A 22826-nucleotide genomic window follows, 5' to 3' on the forward strand; every position below is an offset into this window, starting at 1 on the left:
ATCTTCTGTCTCAAAATTATTCCTTCTCTCTGGCATAAAAACTTTACATTTTTCTGGTTACAGTTTTGAGGATATTCTGTGCCTTGCTGATTCCTCATCTTTGTCAGATATCACCCTTGATGGCAATCCAATAGCTCAGGAGACATGGTACAAACACACTGTTCTCCATCATATGATGCAGCTCCGACAGCTAGACATGAAGAGAATCACAGTAAGAAATTTCTGTTTTTGTCAAACTTCCTAGATACTTAAATAGAGAAATAAAAAGTAGGGTCTGCTCTGTATGTATGTATATTAAAAGTACCACTTCATTTTTTAATTTAGTATGGGATTGAATGGTGTATAGACATTAAAATATTTACAACTTTAACCTTTTTTCTTCATTCAGTATTATGTAAACGTGTGCTTTTTTTACTTCATTTTAACAAGTTTATTTTCAAATTCTTAAACTCTTTGTTAGTAAATACCATGCAATTAATTGCCATGTGATACGAGAGAATCAGCAAAGCTTTCTGTTAGAACTTTCTCATCAGTCTTTACTGGTTTGCTGTGTAGTTGAAAAGGAGCACCATATGTCTTCCAAAAGAATAGTCTTTTTACCCTCATATTTGTGTTATAGGTATCTTTTTACTTTAAAAATCTTGTTCTTTTTTCAGTCTGCCTTTTATAAGGAAACCTGGTGATTACACAGTTTGTGTGTGTGTCTATCTCTCCCTTCCTTACCTAACCTACTCTCCCAATTAACTTCTGGTTTTGCTGCTCAAGTTCAAGTAACCTTGGTAAGGAAGAGAGGACTTGCAGACAACTAAGTCTCCTACAGACTTACTGAAAATACACTCGAAGATAGAGGATGAAGGGCAATCACTGGAGGCCTTACCATTTCGTCAACTGCTTTATATAGGAATAGTCATGCTAATTCTACTGTGTAAGCATGACCTTCTTACAAGAGAAATCCATCCAACAGGAAGATAACACATTTAATATGCTCTGTAAGCCACAGTGTTGCAGTGTTATCTTTTTTGACTAGGTGCTAACATGTGCACCTTATTTAAAATGCTCGTTTTCTTTATAAGGGCTGTACTGCGTTATAAATTGCACCTGTTGTTTTACCTTCTATCCTGTTGTCCTACAGCAAATGTACTGTGAGTATAAAATAGAGCCAGTTATGATGTAAAATGTTACATGTACGTGGAAAACATTTAAAATTAAAAATTAAGTGCTCTGGGACATGGATTTTACTACCAGCAAAATACCAAATACTTGTCTGTTTACAGGTATTCTGTGCATTGGGTTTTTTCTTTTCTGAATTTACGCTGACTTAATGAAATACTCCCTAATTGCTTTGCTTTTTAAAAGATCACTTTTTCAGTATTATTTCAGAAACTTGAGTGACATAAAGAAAATGTCTCTCCCTCCCCCTGCTCTAGGCCCTCCTCAAGAGGAGGTGGATTATGGTAGAACTGTCAGGGATGGGAGAAACTGCAGAAAGAGCTCAAACTCCTTTTTAGACTCTATGGGATCTGTATTGGGAAAAAGCTGTTAAAAACACAGCATGGGAAAAGCTTAATCTGGGTTCACACCTTGTTAAACATTAGAGAGTTGACCACAAGACAAAAAAGCCATAGAAAGCCAGGCTTTACCAGTTGTGCTGCTCATAAATCTACTTGTAAAAAGAATTTTGCATTCTTTTTATTTGCCTTCCAGCTTCTGAGCCTTAAGAACTTTTTTGACATTTTCTCCATGTAGAGGCTACTGTATGTTTTCTCTAATAAAACCCGTTACCCAGATAATCATATGACTTAAATTCTGATTTTATTTTTCTTTTTTAAATAACAAGTATAATGAGACTTGTGATAAAATTAGAGAGTTGACAGTGCCAAATCTAGCTATTCTGCCTAGTAATGCAACATGCTATTGCCACTGACTGTAAGGGTAAATGTAACTTGGTGGGGAAATGGAAGTACAGTATTGTTTATGTGCTTTTTCTCACTTGGATTAGTAGATTAAAACTCTAAATTACATTTGTAGGATCTTTTCTTCATTAGTCTGAATAGTGTCCAGACCATTTTGAACTTAGACATTGCTTTGTCATGTGAAGAACTGAGAGTTGGTCTGGGATGTTAGTTCTTTCTGACCAGGAATTTTTCACTAACCAGTTCAGAATCTCTTCTGCTCAAGAACTCAGTTTTACACAATTGTTACTTTTGCTTTTAACTTATCTCTTACTTGCTGGCGTTACTGGGACAAGAAAATTATTTAAAGAAAGAATAGAAAAAAATCTGAAGGATATTTTCAAAAGTCTCTGAGAGACTATGAAGCTTTATTTGTCTTGGTTTTCAAGAAGATGTGCTCTTTTGTGCCAGGCCTTTTCTGTAGGATTCTCTGGAGAAAAGGAGTCTTGGAGCAAAAGTCTGGTGGTAACTGCCTCTGCCTTAGGGAACTACTCAGAAACATGAAGCTGCCATGAAAATGAAATACTCTGCACTTGGAATGAAACTTCTTTTGTCTTTAATTGTTCTACTATTTCTTAAGTCAGGGCAGATTTGCCTTTATTCAAGGAATTGCATCATAATATGACGTCTTTTAAACCTTGTCTCATGAGGAAGTTGGTGTTTTACTAGGCTCTCTCTTTCCTAAGCCACTTTTGAATGTAAGATTTAAGCTCTTAAACCACTGAGGCATGGACCTGGTGGTGGTTTGTAACGATTTTTACTCTAAGACTGTAAACACTTACTCATTGTCCACACTAGAAGGCGATTTTCGGCTGAAAAGCCCAGCCACTTCGTATTGTGTATCTAAAACATCAACTCAGTGGAAATATTTTTGCTTTTTGAAGCTTTAAGAGATCAATCTAGAGCCTTAAAGAAGAGGGAGGTGGCCGAATTACAGCGGCTGGACAGATAACTCTATTACCTGTGTTAACCATCAGTAACTCTCTTGACACCCTTAGTCAAACTTAGTTGTGAGGTAGGAGAGATCAATCTAGAGCCTTAAAGAAGACGGAGGTGGCCGAATTACAGTGGCTGGACAGATAACTGTCTTACCTGTGTTAACCATCAGTAACTCTCTGACACCCTTAGTCAAACTTAGTTGTGAGGTAATGTGACTTGATTTATGCATCAGTGAACTAGGCTTATGTGAAATTGAAGCGCATTACCGTCAAAGCAGGCTCAGGCTGCATGTGTAGTCATTTGCGTTATTTGGTTTGCATACTGTCGTGGTTGTTTTTCTAAGCATTGAAGCATTTTGAATACCTCTTGTAGTTTGAAATTTTGAAAAGTGGACCTATAGTGACGCTTACAGTTTAACTGTGGCTTATCTTTTTTCTCCAGTCTTTCGTAACAGTAAGCAGATATATCTGCAGACATGTAATAAAACACTAAATTACTCGTGAAATATGTATACATTCCTTACTGAGAAATTATTTAACCAGAAGCACTTGTGATCTGTCACTTTAAATACACTTTCTCAACTGAAGTTGCTGAGTAATAGGTATTTATATCTGTGTGCATGTATAGTTTATAGTGTGTGTATATACATTTTTGAAAGGTGCTGTTGTTCCCAAATTGAAAGGCAAGCTGCATCTTTTTAACAGTGAAACTTTGCTGCTTTTCATTGAGGGTTTATAGGTTTTGGATACTTAATGTAAGAGAGCTGTGGTTGGTTTTGATTATTTGCTTAGACATTTCTCTGCTATGCAGGCAATAGGTTCTCCTGCTTTACCCAGAACAGAATGAATCCATCCCCAGGGTAGTGTTCTGGTTTGGGTTTTTTTGTGGTTGATTGGTTGGTGGTTTTTTGTGTTTTGCTTTTTTTTTTTCTTTTTAGAAAGGGTCCCAATTTTTTTCTTTCCACTTACTGTTAAGATACTTCAGGAACTTCTACTTCTACTTCTAGAATCACTCTTGTGGATCATAGTTCTCTCTCTTAAATTCTGTCTTGCAAAAATATACTAAATTAATACTAAAAGTAAAAAATGGAGACACATCTCGTAGTCATAAATGGACAGATCTCGTAGTCATAATAAATGGAGGAGATTTCGGTATACAAGAGGACATTCAAGTCCTTTTGTAGCGATCTGGCACTTTGACCTACTGGAAACGCTTTCCCCTTTGTCCATCATGGTTTGGTTTAAAGACGAAACAAAGTTTATGGACAATAGCAGCAGAGTAATGAGGGGTAACAAAGAAAAAGGGAGATGAAAATAATTTTGAAAGAGCTGGAGCTAAAAGAGAAGGGGTAATAAAAAAAAATGTATTGTGGCAAGGCTAAGAGCTTTGGTTTTTAACTTAGTAGGTTTTCATAGAATCATAGAATGTATTGGGTTGCAAGGGACCTTTTAAACATCATCTGGTCCAACCTCCCTGCAGTAAGCAGGGACCTTTTGAGGGAGTGTTGTAGGTTTTGGTGAGGATACTGTGTTCTTCAAGATCGAGTGCATGTGTTTTTCTAAGATCTGTCAAGAAATGTATGCAGATTTGATTTCCATAAAAAGTAGATTTGGCCCTTGATACTTGTTCAGATGTTCTCTATCATTCTGCCTTTATGAATACTGAGTAAAACTGGGATATATTTAGCTGAGCTAATTTCTTTTTACTGAAGAATTAGTATTTTTAAGGTGCCTGTAATTAGCATAAACTCTCGATCAAGAAAGAAGTCTTAGTTAATAAGACTCTAGTTAGAACATAATTTGCATTAGTTTGTTTTATGTTTGTTTTATTTTTCGTATACTGGACTAAGTTGACTGAGGGCAGTAGCCCCTCGTGTATGGAAGACAGTGTCATAACGTATGCATTTGGACTGGATTAAGGGAAGGCTTTGAGATGGAAGGTGGACTAAGAAGAAATATTTGTGAAAGCTGACAGAAAGCAATTAGGGAACTGTGTATTTTTTCCTTAAAGCTTAAAATGCTCCCTCTTTCCCCCCCACAACAAAACAAAACCACAAAAACCCCACAAATGAAAAAAAACCAACAACCAACTTTTAAGTTGTTTTGAAGGGAATAAAATTAATAAGGGCTAACTTCCTACAGATCAGTGCCATTTTGTTCTCTAATTCTCGCTTCCCCGGTGTGTAACACACTAATAGCTCAGTTAGTTTAGATCTGAGTCTGTGGTGACTGGCCAGCTGTTTTCTGCCAAATGGAATGGATAATTTCTGCTTCTTCTCCCTTGGTGGGAAAACTAGTTTACATTTCTCTTCTTTCTACGTACCAACTTTATACAATCAAACTTCTGGGGAACATAAAGAACCCTTCTGAGTCTTTTAAACATACTTTAAGTTATTTAATGTGTTGAAAAGTCATTAGAGAAGATTAAGACACTGAAATTGTAAAGAGATTGTTTCTTTGGAAAGCCAAGTTAAAAAGCACAAATGCAAGGTCAGATGAAGAGACTTATTTAGAAAATTAGGAAAACCCACAAGAACTCTAACTAACTCACTTGCAGAAAGAGATTACTAATGTCGTTCTCTAGTGTTTATATTTTTTTACTGGGATAAATGGCTGTCACGAGAATCATGTTTTTAGTTCTTAATACTATGAATAATGTATTGAGGAACAGTACATTTTTATTCTGCATTAATAATTATACATTCATGTTTGTGGTATACACCTGTATGGGGTTTATTTTGTGATTTTCATAGCCTTACTCCGAACCCTCCCTTTCGGTTATTGAGTTTCATTGTGTGGTGTTTTGTTGTATTGGGTTCTCGAAGGCCTTTGGTATCTGTCTGGCTTTGTTCATTGTTGATCCTCCTTTAATGTGGACTAGTGACCTCCTGAGTTCCCTTCTAACCAGAATTATTCTGTAATTCTATGACACCAGCCTTTTGGTAATACCCTGTTTAGGAAGAATTGAAAAGCTCAGTAGCAGAGGAGACTGCCAATAAAACTTCACCCTCAGAAAGCCAGAGGTTGCTTTCAGAGTGAAATAAGAAAAAAAATGTTAGGCTGGAAAGTGCTGGATTAGCGTTCCAGGAAAGTTCTTGCATAGAGTTGGGTTGGAGAAGGCTTAGTCTATCCAAAGCCTTAAAATATTAATATTAATAAAATATTAATCTTGTTTAATGTATGCATGTTAGGTTCAAGTTATGGAGGAACAATGTGGAAGTTTGTTGTTTAGTCATTGTTCAGGTTGATGTCCAAATCCATGGTATCTCAGTGGGTTTCGGGGGCCTGTAGAAAGATAAGTTTGCTATGCGAATCTAACTTCTTATGCTTTGGAAATTTTCTCTGAAAATGTAATAGTGATGTTAAATGTGAAGATCCTGTTCTATTTTATCTTATCTTCCAGTAAGCATCTACAGATATGCGTAGAAGTTCTTACAATGCTCTAAACATAACACGTTTTATTTGCATAGAAATTTTGATATATCGATATGTCTTCATGGTTAATGATGTTTTCTGTTCACTTTTGCTTGCTGACTTTGTTTACACATAACTTTCTGGAAAGTGACTGTGAAAAGGTTAGCAGAGGAGCTTTCTGTTTAGAGGGAAATCAAAACTCTTTCTGCATGTTCTGGGAAGATACTTTAATAGAAACACTCAAATGGCTTGTGAAGTAAATCAAAATAAGTTTTAAGTATACTTCCCAAATATTTGTGTTGGAAGGACTCTGCTCTTCTTGCTTCATAGTGAACATTTCTTTTGTTACTTGGAAAATATACATTCTAAAAATACAGTGCTGTGGAAGCGTTTAAACTTCTGTAAACAGGGAGTATCCAACCTAATATGGGTGTACTGCAGTATTAAATTGCTGTACCAGGAAAATTAAGCATCTTCACTTACATGACCTTCATTATTTAGGAATCAGTGACTTTCTTCTTGAAACTTCTTCTTCAATAGGTAATAATGCTGATGAGAAGTAACATTAATGTACTGTGGTTAACTTTGAAAATGCTGTTTTCTTCTCAAGTTGTGTTGCTGATTGAGAAAAGTAAGCCTGTGGAAAGACAGTTCTAATGCTGAAAACAAATCTTCGATTATGACTCAACCATAAATAGAATTCAGCTCATTCACTCTATGTTCTTTTAAAAAAAATCATACTAATTACAGAAGCTACTACAAAGATATAATGCACTATTATATTTTATAATGCATATAATTTTATTTAACAGTACTTTTCACTGTCATACCGTATGACTTACACTTTTTCAAAGACTTATCTTCAGTATTTACATCTGAGTAGATATCAATTATTTTTATTTACTTATTACTAATTTTATTGTTTTAAATAATATTTAGAAACATTAAGAAGTTACATATCCTAAAATTTATTTTTTTTTAAAAATTGCATTTAAAATACAAACAAAAATATATTCATAATTTACCAGTAATCATTTTCAAAATTTTATTAATTTCTTACTTTATGAAATTGCTTTTCTTTTTTTAATCCAGGAAGAAGAAAGACGTATGGCATCTATTGCAGCAAGGAAAGAGGAAGAAAGGAAGCGTGAAAGCCATAAACAGAACTTGCTTAAGGTATTTTCTGTAGCTGTTCTAAACCCACTGTAGACCAGTTGACAGCAATAATCTATATCCTAATGTTTTTTGCTGTGGTTCTAACATTTCCCAATATGCCTCTATCTCTTTAAACTATTTTTTTTACAGCTTAAACAGTGCATTCCAGAACTGAAACTCTCTTTAGCCAACTATTCAAGTTATACTTAGCAAAAAATCCCCCATTTGAATACATGCGTGCTATGTGTAGAAAGATGGCAAACTTGATTTTCATAAATCCAGAGATAAAGTAAATGCAGACTAAGATAAAGGACTTTTCAGTGATTTCAAATGCCTTGAACTTTGTCTCCCCCATTTCAGGTGAGTGCTCTAACTGCTGCCATGGAGGATATCCTGAAGTAGTTTTCCCTTCTTTCTTTCCCATTGAAGTTGTTCCTTTTTCTGTAGAAAAAGTTAAGCAGTCATCAGAGCAGCAGCTGGACTCCAGCTGTAGTCTTTTTCAGAAGAATGCTCATCTACCAGACTACCTGGCCTGGTTAATGCTTATATAGAATAGCTCCAACAGGGGAGGCTGAGGTGCACTCCAGAATACTCTTCCATGGCTGGTGACTAAATGACCTGTGCTGCTAGCAAGACACCAGCGTTCTAGGCTCTGAGAGTATCTGCATCCCATTTGTTATGTGAATATCACCATTTCTCAAAAAGTGGTTATACAAAAAAGCTCCTTCAGTTTGGCAGACAAACAAAAGATGTTCATGTATCAGTACTGTTAAGTTGACTTGGTGAAATCTTATTTCATGAAGGAAATTAAGTGTAGCAAGTGTATATAACTCTGGAAAAATAAAGATGCAAACAGAATGGTAACTGTATATTGAAAGTCACTTTAAGTATATTAAAAAACCCCAAGAACCTGAATACATGAATAAGAAATAAAAAATAATCCATGTCTACTGCCTAAGAATGTGTAAACCAATATAATAAAGAAGTGTTAAATACAGTAGTCTTTTCTTTAAGCAATGTTGTGGGCTAGGTTTTTTCTTTTGTTTGCTTTTTTTTCTTTTTCTGTTAGATACTGATATGTGTCATTGTAGGGCCACTAAGATGATTAGGGGACTGGAGCATCTGCCATACAAGGAAAGGCTGAGAATTGGGTCTGTTTAGCTTGGAGAAGCGGAGACTGAGAGGCGATCTCATTAGTGGTTATAAATATCTGAAGGGTGGGTGTCAGGAGGATGGGACCAGACTCTTCGTGGCTGTGCCCAGTGACAGCATAAGAGGCAGTGGTCATCAACTGGAACACAGGAGGTTCAACTTAAATATAAGGAAAGACTTTTTCACTGTGAGAGTGACAGAGCACTGGACCAGGCTGCCCAGAGAAGTTGTGGAGTCTCCTTCTCTGGAGACATTCAGAGCCCACTTGGATGTGTTCCTATGTGATCTTTTTTAGGTGATCCTGCTCTAGTAAGGAGGTTGGACTAGATGATATTCAGAGGTCCTTTCTAACCTCTACCGTTCTGTGATTTCAAGTCTTTTCAAATTTGAAGTTTCAGTGCTGACTCTTAGTAACATAAAGAAATAGGAAATTGGTAAATAACATTCAGGGATAGTGTTATTTTACGCTGTTGAAAAGCTAACTGTGCCTGTGGTCTGGAAAAAAAGTAGGTGGTTATTGACAGTGTTTATTTGTAGTTCATATGCTTAACCATTGATGTAATGTTTGTAGCAGAGGGATTGTTTGTCTGATGACCTAGACTTCTCAGTGTGTTTTGCTAGTGGAAACTTCCCTTAGAAGAAAAAAAAATTAATATCATTGTTACTCATATTTCAACATTAAAATGTGGATTTTGTAATTTAATCAGAGTATCTTAATCTTCAAATGCTAAGTGGCGTGAGAGCCAAATACTGATTGCATGATTTGGTGGTTTTTGTATATCTTCTCTTTGTAAATATGTTCTTATGTGTTATGATTCTGGTGTCTCTTTTGCTGTTCGATACATTTGAATTCAAAGGAACAAATGTGATCATAGATACGATGTCCAGTGGAAAAAAGTTGCAGAAATTATAGGATTTTTCTTTGTAGTTAAATCTAAAGAAAATATTTTGTGAATCATATTCTGTAATTTTTATTATCATTTTCCTCCAACTATATGCGGTGTAAATGAAATTATAAACACTCATTCAGTAGCAAACAATTCCTGTTTTCCTGTATTCACTACATCAAAAAAGTTAGTTTCAGCAATGTCATCTCTTTTCCCCTTGCTGATACTTGTCTACACTAACGGTGGAGTTCCTTCATCTCTCTTTTTCCAGATTATTTAACAGCCACTCCTTTAGGAATGTTTGAGTTGTACCTCAAAATGTACAGAGAACAGAATTTCTTTCCAACAGAAGCTGAACTTAACTATTTCTTGTTCCAGTAAATATTCTTGCTAGGAGAATCTTCACAATTCTAAGATTTGCTGTTTGTAAAGTGAATTCTTCTAAGCTCTGTAAGAATCCCCCAGCCTTCAACTGAGGGCTAATGGAGCTGGATGGAAGATGAGGTTATGTGGAGACCCTCACTCTCCAGTTCAATTTTCTAAACGTGATTGGAAGAAAACGCTGCCTATTTCCGCTTCCTGTCCTTTCTGTGACATGGAGCCCAGTTGTCACTGAAGTGTGAAATGTTGAGTGCTTAGTGTTCTCTAACTAGATAACATCACAACTTTTTGGCCAATCTGCATGAGAAATAATTTTGAGCTCTTCAAAACGGAAAACAAAATCAAAAGAACACTTTTAAAGCAGTTTCCATGTACTTTGTGTCAGTTATAGATAATTATCTGTCAGCTTTTAAAGTCTAGGATATCTATCTCTGCATCATCAGTCATTGAAACAGATCATGGTGTTTAACAACTGTAGCGTGAGGGATTTGCAGGTACTCATATAAATACCTAACTTATAATTTATGTTGTGCAGTATGAATCTGGTGAGAGTTCAGCTGCCAGTCAGTTAGCTCTAACAAAGCACCTTGTTCTTTAACCTTTCAAAGTAGGCTAAATTGGATATATTAAATCATATATCTAAATCATACAATAGAATAGTTAGAATGTATAGAATCATAGGTAATGGACAGGATTCTTCTACAAGTGCAAGTACTTTTGAAAAATTGGTTCATTGACCAATTGTTTAGAATATAAAAAACTACTTAAACTACTGTAAAGGATTTGAACTTAGATCTGTTGTAGTCCTTGTCTGTCACAAAGGTAATTTCATTTTCTGTTTTTATAAAATTCACTTTTTCCTTTTTTCATAAGATAACTCTCCCTCCACCCCATGCCAGAGTGTGTTGCAATTACTTGCTAAAACTTAAGCTCCAGTTATGCAACTGCTCTAAGTACTAAGGCTGCTGTAGCAGCGTGGTAGAAATTACTAGCAGTCTGCCCTGTTTTGTGGGAGGACTATTACAAGTGGCTCCAGGAGTCATGCAAGATAGCATGAGAGTGATGCATTGATTTTAATGCATAACCACCAACCAGTACTGTTGTTTCTTCAATTTAAAACATCTAAAATGTTTTGATTAAGCAGCTTATTTCTTTTAGAACAAACACGTGTGTTTATACTGCACTGTCATAACTTTCTGTGACTTTTATATCCTTTTTTTTTAGGAAAAGAAGCGGTTAACAATTTGTAATATTGCTCGTCAGTGGGAGATACAGCAGAATCAAATAGCTCTGGTGGCTTCTTTAGATCAAGATAAAGATAATGAGCCCTGTCAGATCAATGGCAGTGCTGCGTATGTATTTACTGAAGAAAGCAGGTATTTTATTGGGAAATACTTCTTGATCATGTCTTATTTTCCAGGTTACTACTTCTCACCTCTGAGATCTCACTGTATTTCATTATCAAAAGTAATATATCCAAATCAACCCTGAAAAGATGTTTTGCTTTGTGGTTAAACCTGTCGGCCATTAGTGATAAGTAATAGATGTTAAATGCAATTCATTGACTAAAGAAGTGCAAGCTAAATTGTTGTGTGATTTTTGCTAAATAAGGGAGGACTGTGTTTGCAAGAAATGCTAAATATGACTTCTTGAGTCTTCTTAAAGCTGTTCATTTCTATGATGGCTTAGATTGTTGTCTTCAGTTGAAATTAACCAATTGAGGATCTATTGGCATTACCAACACTTGTAACCTCTTTGTGTATCAAGAGGTTTCATAAACACCATGTTGAATTTGTGTTCTTAGTTTGAACAGCAGCATCTCTTATTTGACCACTTTCATATCCATGTTATTTTTAACAGTAGCTGTTCTTTGACTCAGTTTCATTCCTAAGATATTTTTTTCTAAGATAATTTTTGTATTATTGGTTTAAAATATATTATTTTTCGGATGCATTTTGTGGCTGTCTGGTATTCTATATAGCTTAAACACCAAATGCACAACTTAACAAATAATGTGTGCCTTGGATTGGCTAAAACCAAACTAGTGTACTTTCAGCCTGGCTAGCTGAGGCAGAAGCCTGAAAAAATAGCCTGCACAAATTCAACAGCAAGTACAGCTTCCTGCTGTTCCCGATCAACATCGAAACTGTTGATGGTAGGTCCAGGTACAGGTAGGGAGTCTTTGCCTCTCACACCCAGAACCTCTCTGAGTTTGTCTGGTATTGGCTGGACCTGGATTTTACTTCCAGTCAAGTGCTGCATCTTTTGAAACTTTTTTTTTAATTTAGCATTTTTAAATTGCTGTAGTTCTTTCTGTTCTTGTGCTTCCAAAGCTTTCCCCTCAATATATGTTTAGCCACTGCTTTCTTGCCTCCCTAGTTTCTTAACAGTTTAGTTCAGTGTTGGTAATAATCCGCTGTGACCAAGTCAAGGTAACTATGGTACCTTGGTCACTGTCCTGTTAATGAACAGATTCTCATTGCTTGAGAAATCATGCTTTTAAATAACATATTAAGACTTCTTCCATGGAGTTGTAGGAAAGATCTTGGTGTAATGCTATCTCCGCTTATGCTGGATACAGTTTGTTCCTTGTAGTTTCCTGACCACAAATATTAGGATTCTTTGGTTGAATCTACAGTAATAAAATAATGCAAAAAATCTGTTTTCATGTTCTTGAAATCAAAGTGGTTACCTTAATGGCTATCTCCACTTATGCTGGGATACAGTAACTAAAACTGGTTTGTTCCTTGTAGTTTCCTGACCACAGATGTTAGGATTCTTTGGTCAAATCTACAGTAATAAAATAATGCAAAAAATCTGTTTTCATGTTCTTGAAATCAAAGTGGTTACCTTAATGAAATATCAAATTTCAACCTCCTGAGGTGTTAACAAATTAAACCCTGTGCTTTATTTGCATGTATTACTATTTTATGCAAATTACGATGCCTTTAGTTTTCTGAATTGGAGACTAAAGTTTAGAATTTTTCTCTTTTTCATGGCTGGTTAGAGAAATGAGTGTCATAGTGATATTATCACTGGTATATATTGGTTTAATCAGATTGTGTGTTAGAATTAAGTAGCTGTATATAACTGCCATTTTTTGCCTGGAAGCCTTACTGCTCTTTAACCTGCTCCAAGTTATAATTGTTGCTGATCTACTTCTGTGTTTTATAATAGTGAAAAATTTCAGAAGTTACTTTCGGAATGAGTGATTAAGCCATAAAATGGCAGGTGAAATTCAGCATAGATAAGGAGTTACAGCTTCATATATGAAGTGATAGTCTCTCGACAATTCCAGTCAAGAATGAAATCTTGGAGTTCTGGTTGACTTTTGTCAAGAAAATATCAGTTGAGTGATCACTTCTTGTCAAAAAAGCAAAATACATGGAATATACTAGGAAGGTAGTAAAGAACAAAACAGTAAACATCATGCAGCTTTCTAAACCTGTGATTTGTGCTCATCTTGAATTCTCTGTGCACTTTGGGTCTAATCAGCTGAATGTATCACATTGGAAGGAAGACATGAAGAGATGCAAAAAGATTAATTCCTATTAATTAAGGAGTAAACAAGGTTAATAAGCCATAAGATTATTCTCATCTCTAATCAGAATGATGACTCCTGTTATCCTGATCAGATAATGTGACGTATGGGTTTGAGGAAAGGGTGATACTCTTATTTGAGAATAAAAGTAACTGTTCAGTACTGCGCATAGCAATATCCTGGATTGGTGGTTTTGTCTGTTCTTAAAGCGATTATTCATGTCATAACTTTCACTTTTCATATAGCACAGAGAAGGTGAAGGTGACTTTTGAAGTTGTTTTTAGGTATCTAAGGCAACATGAAGTAAGTTAGCATTCTGAGTTAAAATTTTTAGGCAGATAAATATGAGTGATCTCTTAGTTTCTTTATTTCCCCCCTTCCCACTCTGGCCCAACTCAAATAACACTCAGAGCCTTTCTGCCAAAGTAGTACAACATTTGCAATGTTACTTGATGAAAAGAGAATTTTCCAGGCCTTGATGTTTTGGAACCAGCTTGGGTACTGCAAATGAATGAATGCTGAAAAATGCAATCATATTTGACAGTTGGGTTGTGGTAAATGAAAGGACTATTGTTGAACAGAATAGTGGTACTATCTCAAAATAATTGATTTATATCACTGCCTTTCTATTTCCTCCACAGGTCTCTTGATACCATATTGAGCAGTGCAGTACAAGGCTTGTCTGTTCTCGAGTCTCACTTAGTGGAAGTGGAAGGAGACACACTTTGCTTGTATGGTGCTGGAGCGCTGGAGTGCCTGGATCGAAACTGGAGTGTTCAAACAGCTGGAATTATTGTCACAGTCTCCTTTATGTTCATAGAATTTGATGAAATTGTTCAAGTGTTAACAAAACTGAAGATGAAATTTCCTAATTCTGTGGTAAGAATGCCCTGAACTTCAGCTGTGTGAACAGCTATGGAATGTATATTTTTCCAATAGAACCTTAATTTGGCGTAGTCACCCTTGAGTGCTTTCATATAAATAGATACATTTGTGAATTGCCTGTTTGCTTGCTATTATCCTGTAAAGCTAACTTCAACTTGATACTTCTTAAAAATCAAGACTTTAATTTAGGTTCTCACACAGGATGGTGTTTTCTTTTCAGATTGATTATTATTTCTCAATTCCTTTGACCTAGCTGGTTATTTTTAAGTTGCAAAACTGATGTGTAAATTCATTATTGTTCTGCAATATTGTTATGGATCCATGGTATCAGGAGACCTTGAATTGTGTTGCGAGTTCAAAGATTAAGAAGCTGATAGGATAAAAATAGAGAGGTAAAATTTGAAGGCAGTAGCTGGCTAAAGCAACACAGCTTTTGGAATTCCTCAGTTCTTAATGAAGCAAAACAACATAAATGAGATGTCACTTTAGTAGGTTTTTTTCCTTTTTTCCCTTGGACATTTAAATCAGTCATTTTTAAGCAAACAGTAAAATAGGGATAACTTTACAGACAACAGCTTGTTACTCAGGTGGTATGTCTCTTGAGCTCCCTGCTTCTTTTTAAGATTTTGAGTGTAACAGGCTTCATGGTTTGATTGAGGCAAGACAAATTTTGTCTTAAGTTTCCCACAAATGTATCTCATCTCAGTGCGGGGAAAACACTTGTAGGGGTTAGCTAAATTTTTACCTTCACCATCAATTTTTCTACTTCCCCTTCCCTCAGTAATGCTACTATGTGGCCAATTATACCATGCTTAGAGGCGTACCAGTGTAGGGCATGTTGCAAAGAAACAGCAGAGTATGACTAAATGCCAGCCTGCTATGGCCTAAAAAGCAGAGTATTTAAAAACGTATATTGTACTTATTTTTATGTGAGGATGTTGCAGCTGCTTTACTTGCAGGCTTAAAATAAACATTGCTCAAGTAGTACCATTGCTTTTCGTAACACAGGAACTATTTGTGCTGTTTCTAAATGGTCTATAAATTGCGTAGCAGCTTATAATGTTGATGCTTCTAAATACATTTAATAAACCAATTGGTTGATACACTGATGCATTTTGCCACAAAGACCTCAAATAAAGTGAGCTCAAGACTGTTTACTTGAGTTTGAAAATTGTTTGAGTGGCACAGAATAGGAATCATCACGTTAACTTGTTTTTCAGCACCTGAAGTTTAAGGAGACAAATCTTGTGACGCTGCAGCAGTTCAATGCATTAGCCCAGATGCATCGGATTGAACAGTTGACAGTTGATCCTCAGGGAAATCCGGTTGTCAACTTTACTTTGTGGAAGTACTATGTTCTGTTTAGACTGAACCATTTTAATCTACAGAAGATAAATGGAGTAAAGGTAGGACAGTGTTCCTTCTTACTATTGCTCTGAATTATAAATTAGCTTTGTTTTTTAAAAAGCAGATGAATTGCTAAGAAAATGAGCAGAGCCCTGTCAGTGCCCTTTCAGTATTGGGTGAAAAGAATTTTCAGTAGACTTCACCATATCCTTTCTTGTGCTGTGCATTTGTTAAGTCCAACTGCACTGTATTACAGTCCCCCAAGTTAATAAGATTCCTAGTTGCCATAGAAATGTTGAACTGTCTCAGATGTTTGCAATTGCAAATAACAGCCCAAATCTATACCTGAGTCACTGGGATTTACCTGAAGGGAAGACTTCTTGTTATTATTTCTCTATGTGTTTCTAAATTACATTTAAAATGATCACGGTACTGACATGGAATACTTGTACAAAATATAAAGTTGACAGAATACTTAGTAGTTTACAATATATCATTTTAATTTTCCAGTGTAACAAAATATACCTCAAGTCATTTTTTTCTCTAACCCTATCGCAGGAAAAAGTCTGTGAAAGAAATGATTTTATTTTTTTTTGCTTGCTATTAACAAGATTGTTAGTGTGTGTCTTTTTTTTGGTCGGGTGTGTGTTTTAAGTTTAAATAAATAGAAAGTTAAGACACTAATATTGCTATTCTTTGTACTTTGTATTCCTCTTTACATGAGTTGAAAGTATTTTTATTCAAGCATATAAAATGGTTTATACTAGGGCTTTGATCATAAAAGGAGTAAGAACAGTTACAGTGCAACCCAATGTTTTAACATGCGTTCAGTTTTAAATGCTAAATAAGTTCTAAGTGGTGTTACAGAAGTTAGAGCAAAAATAATACGTAGCTTTAGTGTATTAATTTGGTCATCAATATCATAATCATATGTTTTGGATTCAGTACTTTATGTGATACAGCCATAGCACGAGTCTTGGTTTTAATTTTGTGAAATGTCTTAGTTGCACAGAAGAGCAGGAGTGAGTTACAGAGCTTACCTGAATTAGCTAGCAGAGAGAATGAGAAGATGAAGGATGAAAGCAAATGTGACTCACTCCAACAGCACAGTGTCTTGAAAAAATAATAGTGGTAGTCAGTAATCCCACAAGAGCTTTAAAATGATCTTGAATTTGGTACTTTGCAAAAAAATGCCCATCAAAGTTGATTTTAAAAGGGAAAAAATAGATTGAATGTGGGTTTAAAGTTTTTCTTTTATACTGCATCATAGTTTAAAAATAAACGCTAGTTATTCAGATGAAAAGAAAGTAGAAGATAAATCTTAACTGTTTGCTCTTTGTGAAAGTAGAGTATAAAACAAACAAACACAAACCAAAAAGCAAACACAAACAATCCAAAATCCAGAACTATTTAAATAAACTTTTTGTTATGATCTCAAGGTCAGCAAATTCAGTCTTTGAAGGAAAACTTTGACTATAATAGTGCTTGAGGATGAGTTTAGTAAGTGGATTTACGTGTAGCACGGCACACGTAGGTAGGATGTGTATCAAGTCTGAAATACCTGTGCCTGAAGAACATTTTTGTCCTCAGCAAGCTTTTTCAGCCAGACGACACTACGTGAAGATGTGCATACACAAATTCTTTCCTAGTGTCATTAATGAGTTGACGAGCATCATAGCCAAGCGGATGAAATGGATTAACTCTGCTGTTGTTCATTAGTCGACAGCAGAAGTCATGGTATCCAGCTTTGCAGATATATATTGTGCTTTGTTTTAAAATCTGTAATAGAAAATCCTATTCCGGTGTAAAGAACACAAACCCCTGAAGTGTGCTCTCAGACCTTAGTTCAGCCCTAAATAATAGTTTCAAATGACTGAAAGGAAAATGTGTGCGTGCTGCTGTTTTGTTCATCACTTATGTGCAATGTTTGTGAAGACCGTGTTGCCAGCTCTGAGTTATATATTGTTTTTACTCCCCAACTAGACATTAGTACTGAATTAAATTGCATTTCTCTTGTACATTTAAACCTAAAAAAATACAATTAAGTTGTGTAAGGAAGCTTTTATTTTCTCGTGTACCTTGCCCTTCCATTCCAGTTATGTTCCAGGCTAGAAGCTGAGCGTTTGTCTTCCCACTAACAATAATTTTGTTCCTTTGTTACATTTACTAACTGTGAAGAAGCAAATTCGCTGAGATGGACTATTTGAAGTTTTTCCCAGTGATGGCGATCTCAGATTAATTTAAGAGATCTCAAGGTTTGAAGTTACTGAACGTTACAAAATGCTTTACACCAAGTGGTGCGGCATACAACATAACAGATGCGTGGCATTTACTGAATTGGTGCCTGTTTGCTGTACTTGGCAAGAGGCAGGCATGATAGACTTACATTTGTGTGATATTACTGGTAAATCTTTTTGTGATTAATGGAGCAAATAATGTACTGAAGTGAGGTAGAGAACATGAGTTTGTGAATTAGAGGGTGCATTCAGCATTGCTGTCTCTGTTGACTTGGTCCTTATGCTTCTCTTAACATAAATAAATAAATTAAATCACTTATTTCTCCAGCAGACATTTCTGCCTGCAATGGTCTTTGTTTCCATAGCTGCCTTCTGTGTTCTTTGTTCTAGACCTTGCTTCTGTTAGCAGACCGTTTAGTGAGGTCATCTGCTCTTAGGTTACTAAGATTTACATAATTTTAAGTCAATGAGCAAATCTGAATGCTGTGGAAATGGAATTGACTTTATATTTCTCATTTCCTGACCTATGTTGTTCTCTAGTGAATTTCTCCTTGCATTATGTTGTTGCAGTATACTTTAGGCAAGGGTAGGTTGTGTAGTCTATAAACATTAAGCAAGAATAAAATAAAATTACATTAATTTGAATCAAAATTCCAGTTTACTTGCACATTTGGATAATACCAAACACAAAAATTTTCTGGAAGAACTTAGTAAATATTGTGAGTATTGAAGTTTATTTAATAATGATTTGCTTTCAAAAATATGTTACAAGATAAACGGAAATTAAATGTAATCTGGAAGTTAAGAAGCCACTGAGTGAGTGTCATTGTCCTGTGGTATCCAGGTCAGGTTTAGATGATCCTAAAGATCTCGTCTGCGCTCACTGGAAAGCCAGGAGTCTGGAAACTGTGCCAACAAACTCTTGGCAATTGAAGTCAGTTCATAGTCTGGCTGTCAGGGCAGGAGAAACACAGGCCATGGTCTCCAGAGGCTGAGCCATGACAAACAAAAAACTAGTAACAAGCACCAACGAAAAGTAAATCCCTTCTGCCTTCTTTATGCAAAATTGAAATGTGTAAAACTAATCCTGAAAAATCTTCAATCATTGAAAATTGGAGACATCTGTAACTTAATGTTGACACAACAGTAGGGATGATATTTAGGGAAGTAAAATGGAGAAGACTTATTTTTGAGGGGTTGAAAAATGCAGAGGAAATACTCTGTTTCCGTTTTTTGTTTTGGTGATGGTGGTGGTTGTTGTTGTTGTTTTCCCCCTCTAAAGCCTCTTTCTATAAAGGGGTCTCTATGATGCTGCCAAAATAAGAGAGACTGTGATTTATCTTTCCACATGTGGGTTCCCATAATCTTTTAACTTCTCCAGCGTAACTTAATCACAGATTTTCCAGTAGACCTTCTGTTTAGTCCATGTGGCATGGAGCAGAATTAGTATGTTTGGCTTTCAGATACTCAGTGTTAAAAATCGTTATGAAATTCCTCATTTCATGAAGATTATAATGAATCACAAGGTAGCATGTGTATACATTTAAGTTTATAGAATTACAGGAAATAAAACATGCACCAGTGCCTCATTTGGTTTCTTTTAAAGTACGTTTGAAGTGCCAGTAAAATCAAATCTACATTTTGAAGATATACCTGGAACAGATCTGTACGCAGTGTTCTGTATAACAAATTTTAGTTAATTCTTAATGTACATAAGTAATGAAATATGAATGTGTTGGTTTTGAAATTTAACTTTTTTCCGTTTTCTTCCCTTCCTCCCCCTTTCCTTACAGGTTACTGAAAATGATATTATAATGGCAGAAAGGCTCTTTGGCATTCTGGCATATGTAGCATCTTCTGAGCTGCCACATTATCGTATGCTTTCATTATTTGGAGAATCTAGGTAAAATACAGTGAACTGAACTAGAACTTGTCCAGAACATACTGCTTCACTCTTTTGCACACCACTGTGATAAATTCCTTGTAGATAGAAAGATAAAAATGTCACAAGTAACATTTTACAGGAGATGTTAACTCTGCAATAAGCAGAGGTCTCCTGACTCATGTAGGCAGAGGTTTTCACAGAAGTTGAATGAACACTGCTGAGTAAGATTAAAACACACAAGCAAACAAATGTACTGCGTGTTTAGTTCTTTAACTGTACTAATGGTTTGGCCAAAAAGTAATTGAGGAGTTTTTTATTAGATGGAGAGAGTTGTCTTTAAATGTAGCTGACTTCATTTTAAATGACAAATTCATCGTGTAACTTGACAGCTGACAGTTCAAGCTTGTTTATTAAAAAGAAAGTGCATGATTTCGTTACCAATTATTTGTTTGGCTTCGATTTCACAATGAAAAATCAAAAGGAACACTTTTGTCATATTTTGATATGCTGCCAAAAAGCAAAAAACGCTGTGCAAGCTCACAAGTTGTGATGTGGATGGTGAAGATGTCTTAAAACTGGAGCAGTGTCAGAACTGGTTTGATAAATTTTGGTCTGGATATTTTGATGTTAAAGATGCACCATGCACAGGAAAGCCAGTCGAAGTTGGTAATGACAAAATAAAGACATTGATTGAATCCGGTATGTGTTTAATGACACAAGAGTGCTGATAATATTAATATATGGAAATTGAGCGTTGAAAATTGTTTAAAACAACTTAGATACGTTAGGAAGCTTGATACTCGGGTACCACGTGAGTTCAAAGAGATTCACCTCGCTAAGCTTGTTGACATCTGCGATCCTCTCTTGAAATGTGAGGAAAAGGATCCGTTTTTGAAATGTATGATAACAGTTGATGACAAATGGATCATCTGCAACAATGACAAATGCAAGATCATGGAGCAAGTGTGATAAACCAGCTCGGAGCACTTCATAAGCAGGTGTTCACCGCAGGAAGGTGATGCTGTCAGTCTGGTGGGATTTCAAAGGTATTGCAAATTTTGCATTGCTTCCAAGGAACCAAACCATTAACTTGAACCTGTACTGTCATCAGCGTGATAAATTAAATGATGCCATCACCCAGAAGCATCCAGAATTGGTGAATCATAAAGGTGCTGTGTTTTACCATTATAACACTAGACCACACACAGGTTTGGTCACTCGTCAAGAATTGTGGCAGCTTGGATAGGGTGTGTTACCACATCCACAGTATTCACCAGTCTTGGCACCATCGGGCTACCATTTGTTTCCTTCTTTACAAAATGCTTTGAATGGTAAAATACTCACTACTGATGAGGATATCAAATCATTCTTGGAACTGGTTTTTTGCTGGAAAAAGTTAAGAACTTTTTTGAGCTCCAAATTGTGAAGTTGCCTGAAAGATGGGGAAAGATAATTGAATGAAATGGACAATATGTTGTTTAGTAGAGTCTGTGTTTCCCATGAAAAATTTGCCTGAGATGGGAAAAGATAATTGAATGAAATGGACACTATGTTGTTTAATAGAGTCTGTGTTTCCCATGAAAAATTTGCCTTTCATTTACCCAGAAAAGAACACAATTACTTTTTTGCCAAACCAGTAGTATTAGCGAAGCTTTATGGACTTTCACAATGAAGACTGCTATTTTTTGTGGGTATTTATAGTGAGTGGCCATTAACAGTTAACAGATACGTAAGAGTTGATGCTGTAAGAGAAAAGGTGCTTAAAAAACCTTGGTTTAGTCTTCTATAGAGATTTACTTAATAGAAGTTTAACCTGCAAAACTTCCTACTTAGGAGATGCTATGTGATATATGTCAAAAAGTCAATTGCATAGAAGCAAATCAAGAGAAATATCTAGAGTCATATATATTTTTAATAGCTTGAGAATGCAATAGACTTGAAAGCTCATAAAGTATGTGTTCAGAGGGACAAAAGAAAAAAACCTCACAATTGCTAGAAACATCTGCACTTATAAGAAAAATCCAATAAGTAAATCACTAAATCTCTTACTTTTTACAGGAGGAAGCAATTCCATTATCTGCTTGAGGGAAAGGGAAAGAAATCTGGGATTGGGAGTGAGGAAAGTAGTGAGAACAGAAGAAACGGAAGGGAAAGCACAGCTCGAGCAGCATTGAATTACACAAGAAAGGACTTTCTTCTGGAAAAGTTGGAGGTGAGTATGCAATAAAAAAGCTATTTCATCCTCTTAAAGAACCTTAGACTACTAGTACTCAAGGAGTTCATCTATATATCAAGTTTTAGTTGTGCTATTGAGAATGGTGGTTTTAAAATATCACTGCTTACCATATTTACATGTATGATCGAACTTCTCATCTAACTGATCTTTGCTAGAATACTGGATAATGACCAGTTTCTGTCTTTAGTGAAGTGGTTCCTAAACAGTGCCAAAATGTCAGGAATATATTCTCATCTAGAAGCATTACGTTAATAATGAAATATGTCTGTATTAGTAAAATAAGTGAGCACAAGGGGGTTTTTTTTTACATTTTTCTTTGTTTTTAAAAAAATACTGCATGTGTTCGGATTTTTAATGGAATTAGTAAGTCAGAAAGTATATCCCAAAATGAATTTGCGAAGAGTGCCTGCAGACAAGATTTGAGATAGTGCGGACTGTAGTAATAAAGAGCTGCTTCTTAGCTTTTAAATAAGGTACAGGAAAATAAATATGTAGGAAATGCATTAGGTTTAATTATTAATAAAAATTACAGGCTGGCTTGTTTCAAACAAGTCCATCAGTCATGCCTGTTTTAGTTTGTTTCCCATTTGCTAACTCTTTTGCTTGGGCAGAGGGAAATTCTTCCCAGGGAGAGCACACTTCTTTCAGCCACAAGCACTTTTCTGAGGAATCATCATGTATGCCCCCTGCTCCCCACGTTTGTCCTGTTATTTGCTTTTTGATATGTGGAAATATAAATCCTCTACTGTGAGAAACTAAGTCAAGTTCAGTAAGCGCTGAATTCAGTTATTGCATTGTGATTTTTATCTCAGATCA

General features: G+C 35.6%; 1 protein-coding gene across 1 annotated transcript in view; it reads left to right on the forward strand.

Annotated features, from left to right (window-relative positions):
* Positions 1–22826, forward strand: part of LRRC49 (leucine rich repeat containing 49) — a gene marked incomplete at its 5' end in the record, with an annotated part of 43531 nt that overhangs the window by 19472 nt on the left and 1233 nt on the right. The window contains 7 exon segments of the mRNA XM_010178968.1: positions 64–211; positions 7397–7480; positions 11104–11255; positions 14062–14299; positions 15526–15711; positions 19683–19792; positions 21833–21986. Of these exon segments, the coding sequence (XP_010177270.1) occupies positions 64–211; positions 7397–7480; positions 11104–11255; positions 14062–14299; positions 15526–15711; positions 19683–19792; positions 21833–21986 (1072 nt within the window).

The sequence above is a fragment of the Mesitornis unicolor genome, unplaced genomic scaffold (genome assembly GCF_000695765.1).
Source record: "Mesitornis unicolor isolate BGI_N332 unplaced genomic scaffold, ASM69576v1 scaffold2552, whole genome shotgun sequence".
NCBI classification, from domain to species: domain Eukaryota; kingdom Metazoa; phylum Chordata; class Aves; order Mesitornithiformes; family Mesitornithidae; genus Mesitornis; species Mesitornis unicolor.